Source organism: Siphateles boraxobius, unplaced genomic scaffold (assembly GCF_051911475.1).
Source record: "Siphateles boraxobius isolate OS27281-9 unplaced genomic scaffold, OSU_SipBor_1 61, whole genome shotgun sequence".
NCBI lineage: Eukaryota > Metazoa > Chordata > Actinopteri > Cypriniformes > Leuciscidae > Siphateles > Siphateles boraxobius.
Genome location: NW_027509188.1, coordinates 11,283,996 through 11,303,643, shown reverse-complemented (window position 1 = coordinate 11,303,643; position 19,648 = coordinate 11,283,996). Strand labels below are relative to the sequence as shown.

The 19,648-nt window shown below is 44.2% G+C and overlaps 1 protein-coding gene across 2 annotated transcripts in view; it reads right to left on the bottom strand.

Moving 5' to 3' along the window:
• LOC143718316 (tripartite motif-containing protein 16-like) overlaps positions 1-19,648 on the bottom strand; it is a 145,666-nt gene that overhangs the window by 115,491 nt on the left and 10,527 nt on the right. The window contains exons 4-6 of one of the 2 annotated variants that reach the window (XR_013196316.1): positions 4,985-5,144; positions 4,787-4,834; positions 3,615-4,342 (exon numbers count right to left, since the gene is read on the bottom strand). Coding sequence is in view for 1 of the 2 variants with exons in the window: in XM_077209373.1 (XP_077065488.1) it covers positions 3,822-4,342; positions 4,787-4,834; positions 4,985-5,144 (729 nt within the window). In the remaining variant the exon portion in view is untranslated. Of the gene's footprint in view, positions 1-1,112; positions 4,343-4,786; positions 4,835-4,984; positions 5,145-19,648 lie in introns of those variants that run through there. The other variant, XM_077209373.1, reaches the window with a different exon arrangement.

Genomic DNA, 19,648 nt, shown 5'->3' with positions numbered 1-19,648 from the left:
AGCTGAAATAGTATGTTAAAAGAATATTTTAGTTCATCTTCAGTGTTTAAAAATAGCATAGTTGAGTTGATCTTAAGTTTATCTTAAAACGTACTAAAGAAAAACTTTTAACTAATAAAAGTTAGTTAAATGTAGTAATACTTATGTAGTTACGTATCAATTACAAAGTATTCCTACTGACCTATAAAGCCCTAAATGGTTTAGCTCCTGTGTATTTAACAGACCTTCTATCGCCATACAATCCATCGCGCTCTTTAAGATCACTAAATTCGAGGCTTCTGGTCATTCCTAGGATATCTAAGTCCACTAAAGGAGGGAGGGCGTTCTCGCATTTAGCTCCTAAACTCTGGAATAGCCTTCCTGATATTGTACGAGACTCAGACTCGCTGTCCCAGTTTAAAACTAGATTAAAGACGCATCTCTTTAACCAAGCATTCACTTAATGCTTAACCTTTGATACTGCTGAATCAGTTCGAATGCATTAACATTATGAACATCAGCTATGCTAATTATTTCCCATCTGCCTTTCTGCTGTTATCTCGGGACGCTAGTCCCGAGGTAAATAGCGTTCGTCAGCTCCAGTTTGTATCCAGCCTCTCACGGAGACTTCAGATGCCCCAACGCCTGTGAAGAGACGACTCGACGCCTGTGAAGAGACGACTCAAAGCCGGCGATATGTTATGCCATAAATTAATACTTGATTAACTAACTGTATTTTTCTATGTACATTTCCGAAATGCAATTTCTGTAAAGCTGCTTTGAGACAATGTGTATTGTGAAAAGCGCTATACAAATAAATTTGAATTGAATTGAATTAATACTACAATGTGCAGTTATATTGCAGTATTATTGTAGTACTATTCAGTGCAGTTATATTGCAGTATTATTGTAGTACTATTCAGTGCAGTAATACCGCAGTTATATTGCAGTATTATTGTAGTACAATTCAGTGTATTGTAGTACTACTTCAATAATACTGCAGTATTTCTGATATGTAGTACTACTTCAGTTGTATTGCAGTAACTGCAGTTGTATTCAAGCTATACTGCAATGTTGCCGTTTTTTCGTGTCCAAAAAACTGCATTTTTCTACATGTAGCAAAAACTGCAGTATTTTTTGTAAGGGCAAGGCAAGTTTATTTATATAGCACATTTCATACACAATGGTAATTCAAAGTGCTTTACATAAAATACATTAAAATAATCAAAAGAAATCAGAATAATTAAAACAGTTTAGAATAAAAAATAAAATACAGTACAGTACAAACACTACAGTAGGAAGGCCAGTGAGAAGTCCATTACAGTAATCCACCCTGCTGGTGATGAAAGCACCAGCAGGTAAAAGCACCATGAAATGATGAAGTGAATGAATGCACCAGTTAACCATGGAAAACGTCTTGTCTGCTTCGAAAGAATGCCTTCAGCATAGTTACGTCTGAAGCATGTATGCGTCACATGTGACGGTGTAGCGGAAGCTATAAAGGCCCACCGGCTCATAACAGTGTCAGCATCTGATAGGTCGAAACAAGTCGTTCTCAGGCACTCAGAACGCAGCGTTCCTTCAGGGAACGAGGGTTACAGTAGTAACCCGAGATGTTCTCTTTCGAGGGTTGAAAGACACTTTGGGGACACTTGTTTCGTACCCACTGCGCCACACTGACTAGCGGCTGTCCTGGTTTGAAGCAAGTATGGCACAACTCAAGGCATGAGAACTTGAGAACCCGGCGTGTAGGGCAGATCCAGGCTGTAATATCTAAAAGAATTGTTTGGAGAGGCCCAGCTAGGAGCATTGCAGACCTCTTGAAGGGAGACCCCTGATAGAAGGACTTCAGAGGATGCCACTCCTCTAGTCAAGTGGGCGCTTATCAGGAGCGAAGGCATTGCGTGCCTCATAAGCTGAAGAAATAGCCTCCACAATCAACCTGCTAATGGTCTGTTTAGAAGCAGGGGAACCCTTCTTTGGTGACCCAAAACACATGAGCAGCTGGTCCGACTTCTTCCAGCCCAAGGACCTATGTACATAAACTTTAAAGGCTCGGACTGGGCAGAGTAAATGTAGCTTCTCTTGATCAGCTGACACATGTGGTGGAAGATCGCCCTCACTTAACGGCATGTGGAAGGCAGCTATGGCCGCCACATAGACCTTAAGTGTGGATGAGTAGAGCCCTTCAGAGAAACGACCTTGGAGGAACTCCAGCACTGAAGCCACTGAGCAGTTAACTGGGTCCAGCTGATGTTCTCTGTACCATAAAGTGAAAATATTCCACTTTGAGAGACCAGAACTTATGAGTTGCTAGCTTCCACAGCTCCGGCCGAGGGTAATGTATCGAGCCCTCTGCCTAAGATAGAAGGTCTCTCCTTATTGGAATCTGCCAGGGACTGCTAGAAGTCCTATGACGTCCGAAAACCAAACTCGAGTCAGGTCTACTAGAAGCAGACTGTCGATTCGCCTCCTGCAACCTTTCGTCAACAGAATTAACGACGTTGCCGAAGAGGCCAGAAGGCCAAACCGAGGCATTGAGGAGAAAAGCCCTGTTCTTCACCCGAAAACCTGACAGGTTCAGCCACAAATGTCTCTCCGTGGCCACTAATGCTGCCATGGAGCGGCCAATGGCACGGGCCGTCTCCTTAGTAGCACGGAGAGACGGGTCTGCAGCCCGTGATAGTTCTTTTACATCTTTAAGCGCGACCTCCCCTCTGTTGTCCATTTCTTTAAGTAGGTCGGTATGCCTACATGATTCCCATTGTGTGCAGACATGCACCACCCCGACGCAATATATGCCTTACCAACCAAAGCCTTACCAACCATGATGTACGGCAGGATTTGGAGGGCAGCGCCAGAGACTTAAGGGATGACACAGCGTCGAGTGAGAGATACAATGCCAGTGTTGCTTTAACCTGCATCATCACCCCATAGCTGTTCTCATTTGAGCCCAAGATGAAGTAAAATACATGTACATTCAGGCTCGTAAGTCATGACGAGCACAGCTTATTTCAAAATCTCTACAGCTCAGTGTGGAGATCAGTGAAAAAGGGAATCCTGAACGGATTTATATATGAGTGGAGCTGGCCACTGAATGCCGAGAAAGGGCCAAAGAGGTCTCAACACCCTCAGCCAGCTCCATTTCCGATTCCCGAACCACGGGGAGCGCGAGCCTGGCCTGCTTTATCGAACAAACACCCTCGCTCATATAGCGCGGGCAAGGGAAAATGTGACATTTTGGAAAATTTGGACAATGTGACCAAATAAGACACACAGGGTACATAGAACGCTTGCTGAAGACCAGAAGCTGACACTGTTATTAGCCGTCGTCCTTTTATAGCTGTAGTCAACCCCCCATCACTAAACAGTATAACCAGCACTAACCAGCACAAATACAAGAAGTGTGTTTAATCTAGACTGCTTCAAAACAACATCCCATAAAACCCTGAAACTTTTATATTCCTCTGATCTCTTATAAATGAAGACAAATAAAAGTCAAAATGTATTTCTATAGCACATTTAAAAGCGACAGAGTTGCACCAAAGTGCTGTACAATAAAACATTCTGTATATAAAAAGAAAGCATAACAAATAAATGATTAAACTTGAATTAAATCAAAGAAAATAAAGCACAACACAAATATGAGTCTTAATTCTCTCGAATTTAACAGTTTTCCTGCTGGTTTTTATCCCCGATGTTTATTAAAATGTGTTCATCGTCTTTCTTTATCAAGCCACTTATCTCGGATTATCTAGTCAAGCCAGCGTGTGACAGTCGCTGATTTATCATGCAGCTCAACGTATTATGGGTAAAATTTCTCTAGAATTTGTTCTGATCAATCAACACAGTTTCACTGATGATCCAGAATAAACCCTAAACCCAGGATAGAGCATCTCAGTGAATGTGGTCTGGACTGTGTGTATGAGACTCATTGTGTCAGAGACGCAGTAGAACGACAGAGTTCCTGCACTGTGATCCACATACACTCCTATTCTACGGTTGATGGGCTTTACAGGGAGTTTAGTCTCTATGTCATTGTGCCAGAATGAGTAACTGGAGGAAGAGCAGGACAAACTCCAGGACTGATCATTAGATCCAAGCCGACACTTATTACATTTACCTTTCCTGCTGATGATCTTATATGACACTGATATAAACACATTAGTCCCACTCCAGTCAATCTCCCAGTAACAGCGTCCCCACACACTCTCTCTACACAACACCTGAGGATACACATTAAATCTGTCTGGATGATCAGCATACGACTGGACAGTGTTAGTGTTATTAATCACTCTGTTCTTCCCAGACAGACTAAGGTGTTTATGTGCTGTGTTCAGATCCAGATTGAGCTGATGGGAATCTGATGGAGATAAAAAAACATCAGAATCAGGATTTATGAATCTGATCTTTTAATGTGCACTGTAAAAATATTTTTTTTGTCATTTTAAACAATTAAAATGAGTTAAAACCACACAATTACTGAACATTTTGTCTTTACCTATTTTTATTGTGTAAAATCCACTTAAATATGTAAAACTGAAATTTACTTAATCCATTTGAACTATCTGAATAATTAGTGTTGAATTAAGTTAAACTGGGCAGTGTATTTTTAGTTCCCATCATGCTTTGCATAAGTCTTGATCAGGAGAGTAAATATTGAAAATAAGTGCTACTTTATGTTTTTTTGAGGGAAATGCCTGTTAGTGTTTAATGTTCAGTTATGTTTGACATAGTTTCACCTTCTACAGGAAGAACATGAACACACACTTAGTGAGCTTTTCTGCTTGTTTTCTTAGTGACTTACATTGTAGAAAGTCGTTCCTGGTCTTGGGAACAATGTTGGTGAAAGTGACTGTGGAAATCAACAGACATGAAGAGTGTGATTATCATGTGAAGAGAAAATGATCTTTGCATCCGTTCCTAAAACATTTCTAATATGATCTCCTACATTATATGAGATGATGGATGATCATTTCTGAGAGCAGAATCTCCAGGACTTTACCTCTGTCAGAGATCTTGTTGAGCTCTTCTTTGCAGAAATCCTCCAGTTTGTCTCTCAGCTGAAGTACAGATTCTCTAATGCCATCAAAAGAGGAGAGAGAACTGAAGGGATTGTCATTTACGTCTGTAGATTCAGGGGCAGTTGGGAGAGACTGGAAACTCTACAGAAAACAGAAATCAAAGCTCATCACCTCCACACTTCAGCCAATAACCTGCACTACTGTCAGATTTGTGCGGATCTTGTTGATCTTTAGTAACTCTCCTCAATCCAGCCCTTCTCAAATTCATTGTATGACATTAGAGCAGCAAATTCTAGCATTTGCCATTTACAATATATGTGAACTTTCTAGGAAATCATTTAGATGATAAAGCATCTACCAATAACATAAATGTAAAAGATCAAGCGCATCAGTGGTGTCACATTGAGGGCTGTTTCTAGACACAGGTGAAACAGTTAACATGGTAACACAGACATTCCAAGTCTTCCGGATGTTCCGGGAGTCTCCCGCGTATTGATAGCTTCTCCCTGATGCCCGCAAATTAGTTCAAATCTCCCGAAAAAGTGCTTGCACATTCTGTGCTCCAAACCGTGTAGCGCGCGCACGGCAGAGAGGGAGAGAGACAGAGACCTTGCATGTGCATCCTGATTGCCCCCCCACTGTGTGTTTGCTGACCCCAGAGGGTTAAACTGTCTAATCGAACAAGCCCATCTGGGAAAATAGAGAAGGAGAAGTATGCTTTCTCGTAAACAACACATGGTGTACGAATGTGTAAGTTAGGTCACAGAAATGCACAGCGGACATTGAATACCTTCTAATAAAAAGCCGACCATACTATCTGCTGAGGGATAATCACATATCTATGATTATGGCTGCAGTTTATATTCCACCTCAAGGGAACACACACGGCGCTCTAAACAAACTGTACCATGTTATCAACGAATATGAGAACAGGCTCCCAGATGGTTTGTTTATCATCACCAGGGATTCAAATCAAGGCAATTTCAAGAATATTTACCCAAGATATTATCAGCACGTCTTGTGTCCCACTAGAGGCCGAAACACTCTTGACCACTGTTACACTTCACACAAAGAAGCCTATCGTTCCCTACCACAAACTCATTTCGGAAAATTAGATAATTCCTTGATTCTGTTACTCCCAATTTACAAACAGAAACTAAAGCGAGAGGAGCCTGTGCTGCGTACGGTACAGTGCTGGACCTCAGAGGCTGAGGAAAAGCTTCAGGACTGCTTTGATTCTATGAACTGGAACTTGTTTAGTGATTCATCATCTGATCTGGATGATTATACCAGAGTGGTCATGGAGATTATTCGGTATTGTGTAAGTGACTGTATACCCAATAAATCTGTTGGTTCATTTACTAACCAGAAACCGTGGATCTCTGATGAAACTCGTAACATGATCTGTTTCAATCCGGTAACGCATACAGAAAGCCAAGTACGATCTCCGAAAGGCCAATCAAGAGAGCAAAGTGGGAACTATATTTTAACTGCACGCGGGACACGCAGGAATTTAAACGCTTACGGAGTAGAAACTGCAGACACGGATACTTACAGCTGCCGGTGAGTATCATTGACGAATTGAACATGTTCCATGCACGTTTCGAGCTTGTAAAAAAAGACCCTCCAATGCGAGCTCCCGCAGCATTGCATGACTCCAGTTTTACCGTCTCTGAGGCAGATGTGAGAAACTTTTAACCGTGTCAACACTCGCAAAGCTGCTGGTCCAGATGGAATTTCAGGACATGTTTTAAAAACATGTAGTGGGCAACTGTCTGCTGTGTTTACGGACATTTTTAACATTTCTTTAACCCTCTGGGGTTGGCGGTATCGCCGGCAACTTTACTTTCTTATAAGTGCAAAAGAGAAATATCTTCATAAAAATAATATTGAAGTTGGCATTCTATCAATCTATGAATGCAATGCAGCTAATGACACATGTCTGACCATGTTATATTTAGAATCTGAAGATTACAAGTCTAAAACTCTGTATTTAGTAAAATGTTTTTCAAGATCATGTCATATGACTTTATTTTGATTAGACTCTAAAATGCAAACTGATGTTTATTGTCATCTTCTAAGCAACTATTCAGTCTATTGTCTCTATTCTTCTGTGGTGCAAACGAGCCCCATTCAGTCTCAGTCTCCCCTGCACACATTCACACCTCTCCGGCCTGTTTATGGCTCTAAATATGTTTTTCTTTTGTCTTCATTATAATTACTAACGGCTGGCTATTCACACTGTCTCAATCCCTAATTTCTTTTTTACAAAGTTCTCAGTTCACATTTGAAATTCTATCAAATGACCTTCTTGTAAAAATAAACATTTCAGTAAGCAGTCCTATTTAGAAAAAATCATAAAAATAACAGCTATGTGGCAGGTGCACCTAGGCCTAGCTAGCATGTTAGCTTAGCATAACATCAATACACGACAATTTATGAGATTAAAACCATGTTTGTTCTCCAAACTTACTTCATAGCGCAAGTTGAGTGTTTTAAATAACCTTCTGTGATCTGATTTGGCTTCAGATAAAAAAAAATCAGACAGAAAATATATTATTTTATAGTATTCTGCACGATGATAAAGTCTATATCGATTAGCATTACATTATAAATATAATCTATTATTATGAAAATACCTGACATGGCTCGAAAAACACAGGTAACTCAAATATCATTGCAATCATGTTTATTGTCTTCAAAACGTCTTTATCTGTATGTTACAGCGATCTCTGGAAGCTTTGTTTGTGTCGGGACTTCCTGAATGTGACATGATTATGGCACTTCTTCATGTGTTCCATATATGGACTGCATGTGCACACGGCGCCCTCAGGCTGCCAGTATGGATTGAAAACACAGTACATCAGAGTATCCAGCGCTCGTAATGATTACATCGACCCATTTGGGTATAAATTCAATAAATATTATCCCTGTCTATATAAATCTCATGTAAACCTATGAGAATCTATTAATATTTCTCCAAATCTGCACATTTTTGAGCTAAAAGCCCTGAGGGACGTTGTTTTGTCAAGCGCTGTCATGACGACCTCACAGGAGTTCTTTTTTTTGAATGAGACCGGCTGACGTTCATAATTCATATTAAAGGTATTGACTCATTTTTTGATTACATAACTCCTGACACAAATTAAAGGAGAACTCCGGGCAATTTTTAAGTTAATCTTGATCGTTAGACCTTTGTGAGTACTGACTATAGAAAAAAAAAACGAACCGGATTGGTGCTTGCTACGCGGAGCTGCGACCGCGAATGCCCAGAGCTCCCACCCAGCTAAAACGGCAGCTATGGGGGCATCGACATAAAGAGCGTTTTTGAACCTCTTAACAGACACAAAATGCAATTAAAATGTCTGTCCAACATGAACAGGGACCCTACATGTGAACAATATGCGTTTAGCAACTTAGCCATTGTTTCAACTCACCTAAATAGTCTTTTAGACGGCAAGCTGTAGTCTCGCGCTGCAGTCCCGTGCTGTAGCCGGAAAAGGTAAACAATATCCAGGTGGGAGGAGCGTTGAAACAAGACTGTTTAAATATGTGTGTGTGTGTGTGTGTGTATCTGTGTGTGTGTGTGTGTGTGTGTGTGTGTGTGTGTGTGTGTGTGTGTGTGTGTGTGTGTGTGTGTGTGTGTGAATAAACGAACGCACAGATGCGCACTGTTAGAGACGAAATATAAAAGAAAATATTTTGTTGACTAGTTTTGGATATATTATAAAGTTTTTACTATAAAATAGACATCAAAGACAGTTTCTGCTCATATGTTAAATATATAGTATGTTTTGTCAAAAATAATCTAATCAACTGTTATAGTAATTTCACACATGCTTCACACCACTCTGAGTAACCTGGACAATAAAAAATGGAACGTGAGGCTATTATTTGTGAATTATTGCTCTACGTTTAATATGGTCATTGCAAACAAGCTGATCTATAAGCTGCTAGATCTGGGACTAATTGCCACATTGTGCAATTGAATCTTGGATTTTCTCACCAACAGACCCCAGCGTGTGGCAGTAAAATTTCTTCCACACTGATCCTCAACACTGGCGCTCCACAGGGAAGCGTTTTGAGCCCGGTACTGTATTCCTTGTTTACACATGATAGTGTGGCCGTTCTCAGCTCCAATACCATTATTAAGTTTCCTGACGATACCACTCTCTTAGTGTCTTTTATCAGTCTTGTGCACCTCAGACTAGAAAAAGTTACCAAACAATGAGAAACAAACATTTACAGAAAGAATATAAACCAAACAAACACAGGGCATACACCGCAACCGGGGGAGATCGTCACACCAGTATTTTCTGATTTACAGGGTAACAAAAGGAGATATTCATAATGATCCCCTCTGATAATGTCTTTTAATTGAATATATCAACAAAATGCAAAAATAATTTTGAACCTTGTTTTTTTTCAATGGTCAGATCTGTCACTTCAAAATATATGCAAATTAGCGCAGATTTAATTAGATATAGCCTTATTAGCATATTTAAACTTAAAATTACAGAAAACTTGCAATACATTTTTTTTTCTCCTATTCATGCGAGTTGTCACCTGGCAAAGTTTCCTGGTGATATCTGCAAGTTAAAATGTTTACCCTATTCACCTGTAGTGTCTTGCCTTATAAAAAAATAGTTTATGACACCCATATCCGGCACTTGCCTAAAACGTGGGTTTATGTGCTTTAGAGGGGGGAAAAAAGTGATTAAGGCTATTAGGCTAATTTTGAGGTGGCAGCCAATTTAGTTGACATAATGGACATAAGAACATTTTTCAAAACAAAGACTTCAAACTGCAACGATCTAAACAACAGCACTTACCCATCCAATTCAAGTGTGCAAATATCTGACAAAAACTTAGGAGAAAGCTTGTCTTCACAGATATCAACAAATACAGCCGGTGAGTCTGGCTGCACGGGAATAGCAAAGAGTGTGGGTGCAGTGCTAAAATGTGACCCAGAATGCGCGCAGTTTCTTTTAAATAAATATGCGACCACCCTCTCTATCAACCCTAAATTGGCATGTACTGAGATGAATTTACTGAAACTGAACTCTTGTCACACATCTCCTGACTTTGTTAAGGAGGCACTCTCGACTCGACTGGATTTTATCCAAACTTTAAAAAACTATTCAATTTGCTCTAACATTACCGGTGGGGACCAGAACATGTGAGAGATCTTTGTCAGCTATGCGACGCGTAAAGAATTGGATGCATGGAACAATGGGCCAGGAGAGACTTTCATCCTTCAGTCTGCTGCATATTGAGAGTGACATAACCACAAAACTAAACAACGAGGACATCATTAACGCATATGATGCCAGGTCTAAACGCAGGATTTTGCTGCATTAGGTAAGGGAGTGTTTATTTATATTGGCTGCCAGACATACAGTATTGCTTGCTTTATACTGGGACGTTTAAGTTGTTGCTAGGCGACACATTGGTTAAAACTACATGGTTATAGGTGGTAGTAAATCTATTTAAATGCATCAAGGGGAAGCACACATCGTATCCTTACCCTGGAGTTGGTTCACCCTCTGCCCTATGATGAACCCATTTATTGTTTTGTAGCATTTTGTGTTTCTATGAATTTCCTTATGGCTTCAAGTTCATAAGTGTTCAGTCGTCAAGTGGCCATTAAGATGCTTTTGGGGTGTCCCACAGAAAGCAGTGTGGAACCAAGGAGAACACCTTCAACCATTGAAGTCTGCACAGACAACCGCACCGCTGGAGGTGACAGTATGTGACAGGATTGGTCAAGGCGGCACAGATTATCGGAAGGTGCATCAGAAGCAGAAGTTTCTCCATGAAAGAATGGCACATCAACTGAACATGTCACAAAGGCCCAGATTGACTCTGTGAACTTTGCTAACATTCTACGCTGGACATCTGGGTGTTCTGCAGGTGTACACAGGCCTCTGAAGGTTTCTACAGCTGCCAATATTGCAAAGACTACAACAAACGTCTAACAGTGACTAGACAGGGACTCATTTGAATTTGATCCACAGCATCAAGGAGAGAAAACTGTAAGACTGGAGTAAATGGAAGAGAGGGCTAATCTCTGAGAAAACAAAGAGAATTAACATTTTAATTCTCTTTCTATATTACTATCCCCATTCGAGACACGATCACACTTGAGTTGATTACCTCACTTGCATATTATTCCCTTCGCCCATCTCTACCTGAATTCACCCCAAAATCTATATGGTTTAATGTGAACAATTATCAGACGGCATTATACATGTTTGGTATCATTTGAAATGTCTCAGTGCGACTGGTACAAAGGTCTCATTCCCACAGAAGTAAACCAAAAAGGTAATACAGTTTGGAGAGTTTAGAGAGATCTTGTTAACTGCTGTGGGTGTGCCCCCATGTAAATCAACTTCTGTCCCCAGAAAGTCTGGGACGGTGATTAATGCAAATTCCCATTGTAAACTCATGTTTACATTTGAAAAGAGGTTTCTGCCAAGGCTGAGTATTTAGGGAGATGCTGAAGAGGGTTCAGGGTGCGATTTGTAGCTTTAATCAGCCTGTGATACTAAGTGTGTTCAAGACACTCACCATCTTGTATTTTCTAATGTCAGGTTCGGATCTTTTTTCTTTATTCCAGAGCATTTGATGTTTTGTATTTATCATCTTTGAACTGATTATGTAATTGGCATGATACATTTACCTGACATAATAAATTGTTACACTTGATTTTATTCTGATTTACTCTGAAATTATTAATTTTAGTAGATTACGTAGTATCCATTGTTACTGCAAATCTGCGTCAGATTAGTAACGGTTTAACGTCCAGTTTTGAGTGGCACACCAACTGTAATTTTAGAGTTCCGGCTAAAATTTGGCACTAATTTAAGTGTACTTGGTGTACAAAAAGGGAATTTCCGTTTAGGACGGCAAAAAGCTTCTCGACCAACCTAAATAGGGTGAGTCTTACCTCTGTTTAATGTAATGTTACTTTAGTTAAGTGTACGTGGGAAACCATGGCATGACTAAGCCAAAGCTACAACCAGAGAAGTAATATTGGTCGGCTTATATCTGTAGGTCATGACCTCTGTCTAAAGAAAGAGTTAATTTAATTCAAATGTATACAACCAAGGGGGCTATACAATATATTTTAGATTGAGTTAGCGTGAATGCGACCGCCTAACGTATCACCTCTGTTTCACAAGTTCACATCTACATATAATTATTATGGTAAAGGTTATGCGTACTTGGCGTGCTGTCCGGGTGGAGGGCTCCGCGCTTGGAATTTCTGCCCGAACCCAGAGTACTCCCCCCAAAAAGCAAAAGAGCAAAAGGACAGCAGCCAGACTATAGACCCCCCAAAGACGCAGCAAATTTGGCGGGCTGGGTTTTCAATAAGCTTGATTGCTTGACCGTGATATCTCCATGGCTTTAACGGGTGAGTCCCGCCGACCGATGGATGGGGAGCGCCGATATTCGAAAAAAGGGCTGACCGGGAGGGCCCGTGTAGCTTCTGACGTGAGCAGTTCAATGGCGTCAGGATATTGGGCTCTACCGGCAGCCTGCAAGGTGGAATGAATTTGAAAATGCTGGCTGGGCAGGAAAGCTAGATACGTGTCGAGTCCGCTGAGAGACCAATGCTCGCTGGACAGAAATATGAAAAAGGTAGATACAAGCTGTCCGCTGAGAGACCAATGCTCGCTGGACAGTGGAATGGAAAGATAGATACATGCTGTGTCCGCTGGGAGACCAATGCTCGGTGGACAGAGAAAGAGGAAACATAGATGCATGCAACGTCTGACGGGAGACCACTGCTCGCTGGACAGAGAAAGAGGAAACATAGATGCATGCAGCGTCCGCAGGGAGACCAATGCTCGCTGGACAGAGAAAGGGGAAACATAGATGCATGCTACGTCCGCTGGGAGACCAATGCTCGCTGGACAGAGAGAGGCATCAAGTATGGGTTTTAACAGGAATATTAATTCTGAATTGTGAGGTACTGGAGAGAAGACATCACTGCTGGGGCAGTGGAGAAAATTAGTCAGAGAGACAGAGCTCCTGCGGGAGCAGAGGAGACATCACTGCTGCAGCAGTGGAGAAACTTACCTGGAGAAATTGAGCTCCTGTGGTGTGAGGCTGAGCAAAGGGAGGAGGAGATTGGGGCCTGGCAGACCGATGCTCGTCTTCTTGTGCGTTAATCAAAGACGCGAGGAAGAGGAGAGATTAAATCCTTGCAGGATTATGCGCATCTGAAGTTTAAGTGGCCGAGCAAAGTTAGCAGTTCGCGTTTAGAACAGTTTAGACTGTCTGGAAATGTGGACGAGATCAGAAATATCCTAGCGATTATTAGAAAAAACAATAGTGAAGCTGTGGGTTTAAATTACTTCAATAAATTGTATAAAAATACATTTAAGCTATAACTTTAAGTTTCTAAGCGATTTTTGTGGATACATTGCAGGACAGTGTTAACGATAGGTCTAAAGATAATGATTATGTGTGCAATCTGCACGTAATGTGCAACCTACTGTTTACGTGTGAGTTTACGCCACAAGGAAGCATCGCGTTAATGAGGGCATATCATTTGTAGCCTACAGAAATTATTTAAAACGAGTGTTCCCCCGATCAAAAAAATGAGTATCCAGATAGCATAACTGGCTCGTGATTCAACAACTGAAGTGCTGCGAAGTTCAACCAGGGATGGAAAACGAAAAGGTTTTGAGCTGAGCACTCACGGAGTTGGCCCGGCAGATGTTGAGAGTGTGGACTGGTCGGGACTGAATCTGGAGCGCGGCTTACTTAGGGCCTGCTGCGGCGGCCTGACGCTGGAGGAAGGCCCGTTCCTTCGCGAGAAGAGGGCAGTTATCCATTTCTCTATGGCAGGAATTATTGAATGGTCCGGTTTAAAGAAATACGCGGAAGTAGATTTCGGATGTTTCACCCGTGGTGGCGAGGACCCGTTTGTTTGGCCTGACGCCCGCGAGATAACACCAGAAGATTGCGGCAAAAATTCCTGATTCTGACGGACGAAAGATTCTTCATCGAACGGGAAGAGCTCGATTCGGACATGTTAGGAAGGAACTGCGGGGCCAAATGCTAATAAACTGTCAAGGAACCAAGGTGGGTTCTGCCGTTATTTATCTTGTCCTGAGTTGATTACTGATTGATCTCCACTTGTGCTGATTGGGTTAATTATCTGCACCTGCTCCTCCCGAAACTTGTTACTAAAACATCATTTAGTGACCAAAATCTAACGAGTTTGTGTTCATGGGCCCGCATAATATTAACGGCCAGTGCGAGGACCCTGTGCGACTTTGGTACCCGAATGAGCGAATAATAAAAGTAAAGAATTAAATAGAACAATTAAATATATTGCTAAATTATTATATAGATGACCAATATTGACAAATTGGCATTTCAACCTAAATTCGAGGTCGTGATAACATTTACATTTATCAGACGTTTTTATCCAAAGCGACTAACATTGCATTTCAAGGTACTTGCAGTATCAGTTCTTGCTTTCCCTGGGAATCAAACCCATGACCTTAGCATTGCAAGCGCCAACGATCTAGTGTTTGAGCTACAGGAAAGCTACAATGGATAAAATGGAGTTAGATAAAAGCTTAATTGCACTCAAATTACTTTGCCACGCGGAAAATACAGTAACATGCTGTAAACCCTCACCCGCTTATCGGAAACTGTCGTTGGACAGATTGGGCAGGCTTTACAAGAACAACCCAAAAGTTTTGGGACACCCCTCTAAATCATTGAATTCAGGTGTTGCAATCACTTCCATGGCCACAGTTGTATAAAGTCAAACACCTAGGCATGAGGACTGCTTCTACAAACATTTGTGAAAGAATAGGTCCTTTTTCAGGAGCTCAGTGAATTCAAGCGTGGCACCGTGATAGGTTGCTACCAGTGCAATAAGTCCATTCGTGAAATTTCCTTACTACTAAATATTCCATGGTCAACTGTTAGTGGTATTATAACAAGTGGAAGCAATTGGGAACAACAGCAACTCAGCCACAAAGTGGTAGGCCACGTAAAATCACAGAGCGGGGTCAGCGCATGCTGAGGCACACAGTGCGCAGAAGTCGCCAACTTTCTGCAGAGACACTAGCCACAGACCTCCAAACTTTGTGTGGCCTTCAGATTAGCTCAAGAACAGTGCGTAGAGATCTTCATGGAATGGATTTTCATGACCGAGCATCTGCATCCAAGCCTTACATCAAGTGCAATGCAAAGCATACGATGCAGTGGTGTAAAGCACGCCGCCACTGGACTCAAGAGCAGTGGAGTTGTGTTCTCTGGAGGGATGAATCACACTTCTGTCTGGCAATCCGATGGTCCAATCTGGGTTTGGCGGTTGCAAGGAGAACGGTACTTGCCTGACTGCATTGTGTCAAGTGTAAAGTTTGGTGAAGGGGGGATTATGGTGTGGGATGTTTTTCAGGGGCTGGGCTTGGCTACTTAGTTCCAGTGAAAGGAACTCTTAAAGGTGCCATAGAATGCATTGATACAATATTTTAAATTGTTCTCTGATCTGTATGACTGGAAAAACAGGAAGAACTGGAAGAGAGGGCTCTGAGAAAACAAAGGAAATTAACATTTGAACTCTGTTAATAATCAGCGTTAAAGGAGTATTATCTCAATGTGCTAGTCATAACCTCTGGTTATTGTTCAGGCTTTTAATGAAGTTGCAATATGGGCGACTGTAGGGGGCTACATGGGTACTTTTGTAAACAGCAAGCGTGTGTGGCGGCATTGTTGAACTGCTTTAGCCATAACCTCTGGTTATCAATCAGACTGGCGAGCTTGTGATCGTGAAATCCGCGTAAACGGCCAGCGCGGGACTCTCTGAGCGACATAGATTCCTAATGAACAAGTAAAATATAAAGTAAAGAGTTAAATAGAATAATCAAATGTATTGCTAATTATATAATCGACCAACAGCCAATTGGCAATCTAACCTAAATTCGAGGTCTTGATAAAATGGAGTCAGATTTAAAATGGAGTCAGATAAAAGCTTAAATGGAATTATATTACTTTGACAAACGGAAAGACAATAACACACAGAGACCTTCGAGAGACTCGATTAGATGCATTATCAAATGACAATCGTTTCAACTTGGTGGAGAAGGTCACATTAGCTAGAAGGTGCGAGTGGGGTATCTGTAAGCAATCAAACTAACCTAGTTAACAGCGAGTTATATCCGTTTTGCGAAAACAAATTTATGTGACCAGGTGTAAATGGAATCATAGATAAATCATAGATGCCTGTTGACAGTTTTGTTCTGTGGGAAGGGTATGAAAAGTATTCACAGTCCCTGCACATCTTAACAGAAACATGACATTTATATTTTATCGCTATTGTCCTTGTTTGCATTTTTCGCAATACCTGCAGAGCTTCTGATGATTCGGCTGTGCAAGTCCACGTTAATACTGCCTGGCCTAGAAAATATACAAATGGTATTTGCAAATTTAGGGGGCGTAAATATTAATGATCCCGACTTTAACGTCACAGTAGGTGTTATGTTGGGATTCGTCTGTTTTTCAGTGGTGTTTTGCAAACACAAGATTTACATATGAATGTGGCAACAATGGTGTTTCACATTCACGGTATGTCAGTTCCATGAACAGAACTCTTATTATTCAACTATGCCAAGTAAATACAGTTCCCTTTCGTTGTCACTCCGAGTTACGTCGGATGACGACGAATGGGGTTTCGCTTAGAACACCTATCGACTTAGAGTATTACAAAACAAGCCAATGGCAAGGAAATGCCATGGGTCTGCGGAATTTGCATGGCGTAACTCCGCCCCACCTCGTGGGTATAAAAGGAGGACGCCGGCAACAGGCAGATATGTTTTCGCTTCCGAGCCAAGAGCATTTCTTCACTCCACAGTCATCTCTGACTTCGCTCTACGAAACGAGCTTCTCTCTCCGGTGTTGGTGTGACGGCGATCTGCAGCGAGCTCACAGTGCCTGCTGATCTGTGCAGTAATCTGCCAGTGTGTGTGTGTCTCCCTGTGCGCTTCAACATCGCGGAGTTTTTTTCTCTCCTCTCATAAAAGAGCTCGCACGCGGCACGTCTTTTTAAAGACGGCTCGCCCGTGCATTTCTGGTTGCAGCGGACTGGTATCGGACTCTGATGGGCACGAGCGCTGTCTAGTGTGTTTGATCATGCTTGAACAGCGCTCGTGGGTGACTCATGTTCTCGCAAGGGAACGTGATCATCGCGTCATAAATAGGTCGAGACTCGGTGAACTCGCAAGAGTGAGAGTCCCCTCATCCACCCCCCGATCTTCGGCGGGTGGCCAGGGTGACCTGAGGGTTACGGTCTGGAACAAGGCGCCGACTATGTGTCCGTGACCCCAGCCCCCCTCTTCAATGACGGTGCCCGCTAGTGAACTGCTGATTCCCGCGAGTCTACCCTCTGGTGGCCCGCGTGTTTCAGTTGAAGCTACAGAGGAAGATGCCATGTCTGTTGCAGCATCACTAGGTGGGCTTGAGTCTTCTGGAAGTGAGGGCTCGTCACAGCTGCCACCTTCCGGTGTGCATATGGCTGTGCCTGAGTCTGATCCGGAGATGACGGCCATGCTTTCCTGGGACGATTGGTTTTGGGTAAGGCTGCCGACCCTCGTCCGTTGCAAACCCCAATACCTCTCTTCCCGGACGTGCATGATGAGACCTCGAAGTCCTAGAAGACCCCCTTGTCTTCTTAGGACCGCTCGCTGATCTCATCCGCCTTTCCTCCCCTCGATGGGGCCGCTGCCCTTGGGTACACTGGGGTTCCCCCGGCTGAACGCTCTGTTGCGATGCTATGTGTCCTCAGAGTGCTTCTTCTCGGCGCAATCCTAAGCACCCGCCCGTGGCCTGTAGTTTTTCGTCTACGCTTGTGGCGAGATCCTATAGCGCCACGGGACTGGCAGCCGCCTCACTGCATGCCATGGTCATTCTGCTGATCCACCTGACAAAGATGCTCATGGACCTGCACGAGGGCGGGAATGACCCAGGGCTCTTCACTGAGCTGCGCGCCGCCACTGACCTTGCTCTCTGAGCGACGAAAGTGGCGTACGCTCCCTGGGTCAGGTGATGCTCACCAGTCTGTGGCTGAACCTGTCTGATGTGCTGGATGTCGCGCGGACCCGTCTGTCCGACATTCCCATATCCCAGGTCGGCCTCTTCAGTGGTGCGGTTGAGGGCTTGCCCAACAGCTCTCAGCCGCCCATGAGCAGAGTGAGGTTGATTCTGTCCCGACGGCCCCGCCGTCCGCTCAGATCCCTCGTCTGCCCACCGCCGAAGGCGCCCTCCCGCGGCTCCCACCCCGCCCGTTCACGGGCCGGCTCTGGGGGCCACGGGCGGACGCCACAGCCCTCTCCAGCCCCGCTCCCCGCTACATGCCGGGTTAAGCGGCGCTCGTGAGACGGGCACCTCGGCGATGGAGCAGACTGAGGTTGATTCTGTCCCGACGGCCCCGCCGTCCGCTCAGATCCCTCGGTCTGCCCACTGCCGAGGGCGCCCCCCCCCGCGGCTCCCACCCCGCCCGTTCACCCGGGTCGGCTCTGGAGGCCGCGGTCGGACGCCACAGTCCTCTCCAGCTCCGCACCCCGCTACACGCCGGGTTAAGCGCCGCTCTTGAGTTGGGCTCCTCAGAGATGGGACTCAGTTCTTTCCAGGAGTTGGTAGCAGGACCACTCCTTTCCCCGGGGAGGGCCGGGGAAGAATCCTTATTCTCCAAAGAGCTGATTCTCCCGTCTCTGAGCACAGAGTTCTCGGACGTCACAGAGCGCCGCCCACAAGCCGTGCTCTCCTCGTCCCCCTCTGTCCCAGAGGTGGTTGACATGGCGTGCCGTCCACGGACCGCTTCGCCCCTGTCCCCCTCTGTCGCCAGACCCCTGGCAGAGCAGGCCCCCGCGGGACGACCAGCCTGGTCCTCCCCTGGCCCCTCTGCCAGGGCGCGGTTGCTAACTGTGCCCCCACATCGGGCCGCTATGCCGTCCACGTCTGGGCCAGTTACTCCGCTTCGCTGCCCCTCCGGGGGGACGCCTGTGGTCGCATGATCCCGCTGGCTCAGTTCCTGGGAGCCTGGTTAGAGCTTCCCCGTCTGTCCCGCTGGGTCGCGCGGACCATCAGGCTCGGCTATGCGATTCAGTTCGCACGGTCTCCTCCCCACTTGGGGAGTCCGCTCCACTTTTGTCGGTGGCTATGCCCCCATCAGAAGAGCAGAGATTGCCACCCTGCTGGCGAAGGGCGCAATCGAGACTGTCCCTCCAGCCGAGATGAGGTCAGCCGGCTTCTCAGCCCCTACTTCATTGTCCCCAATAAAACCGGTGGGTTACGGCCAATCCTGGACTTGCGCGTGCTGAACCGCTCCCTTCACAGGATGCCGTTCAAGATGCTCAAACGCGTTTTCGAATGCATACGGCCTAGGATTGGTTTGCAGCGATCGACCTGAAGGACGCCTACTTCATGTCTCTATTCTCCTTGACACAGACCGTTCCTTCGGTTTTCTTTCAGGGGCAGGCATCCAGTACGCGGTTTTCCCTTTCGGGCTAGCCCTGTCTCCTCGCATCTTCACGAAGGTCGTCGAGGCTGCCCTTGTTCCCCTTCGGGAACACGGGGTTCGCATCCTGAGTTATATCGACGACTGGCTGATCATAGCT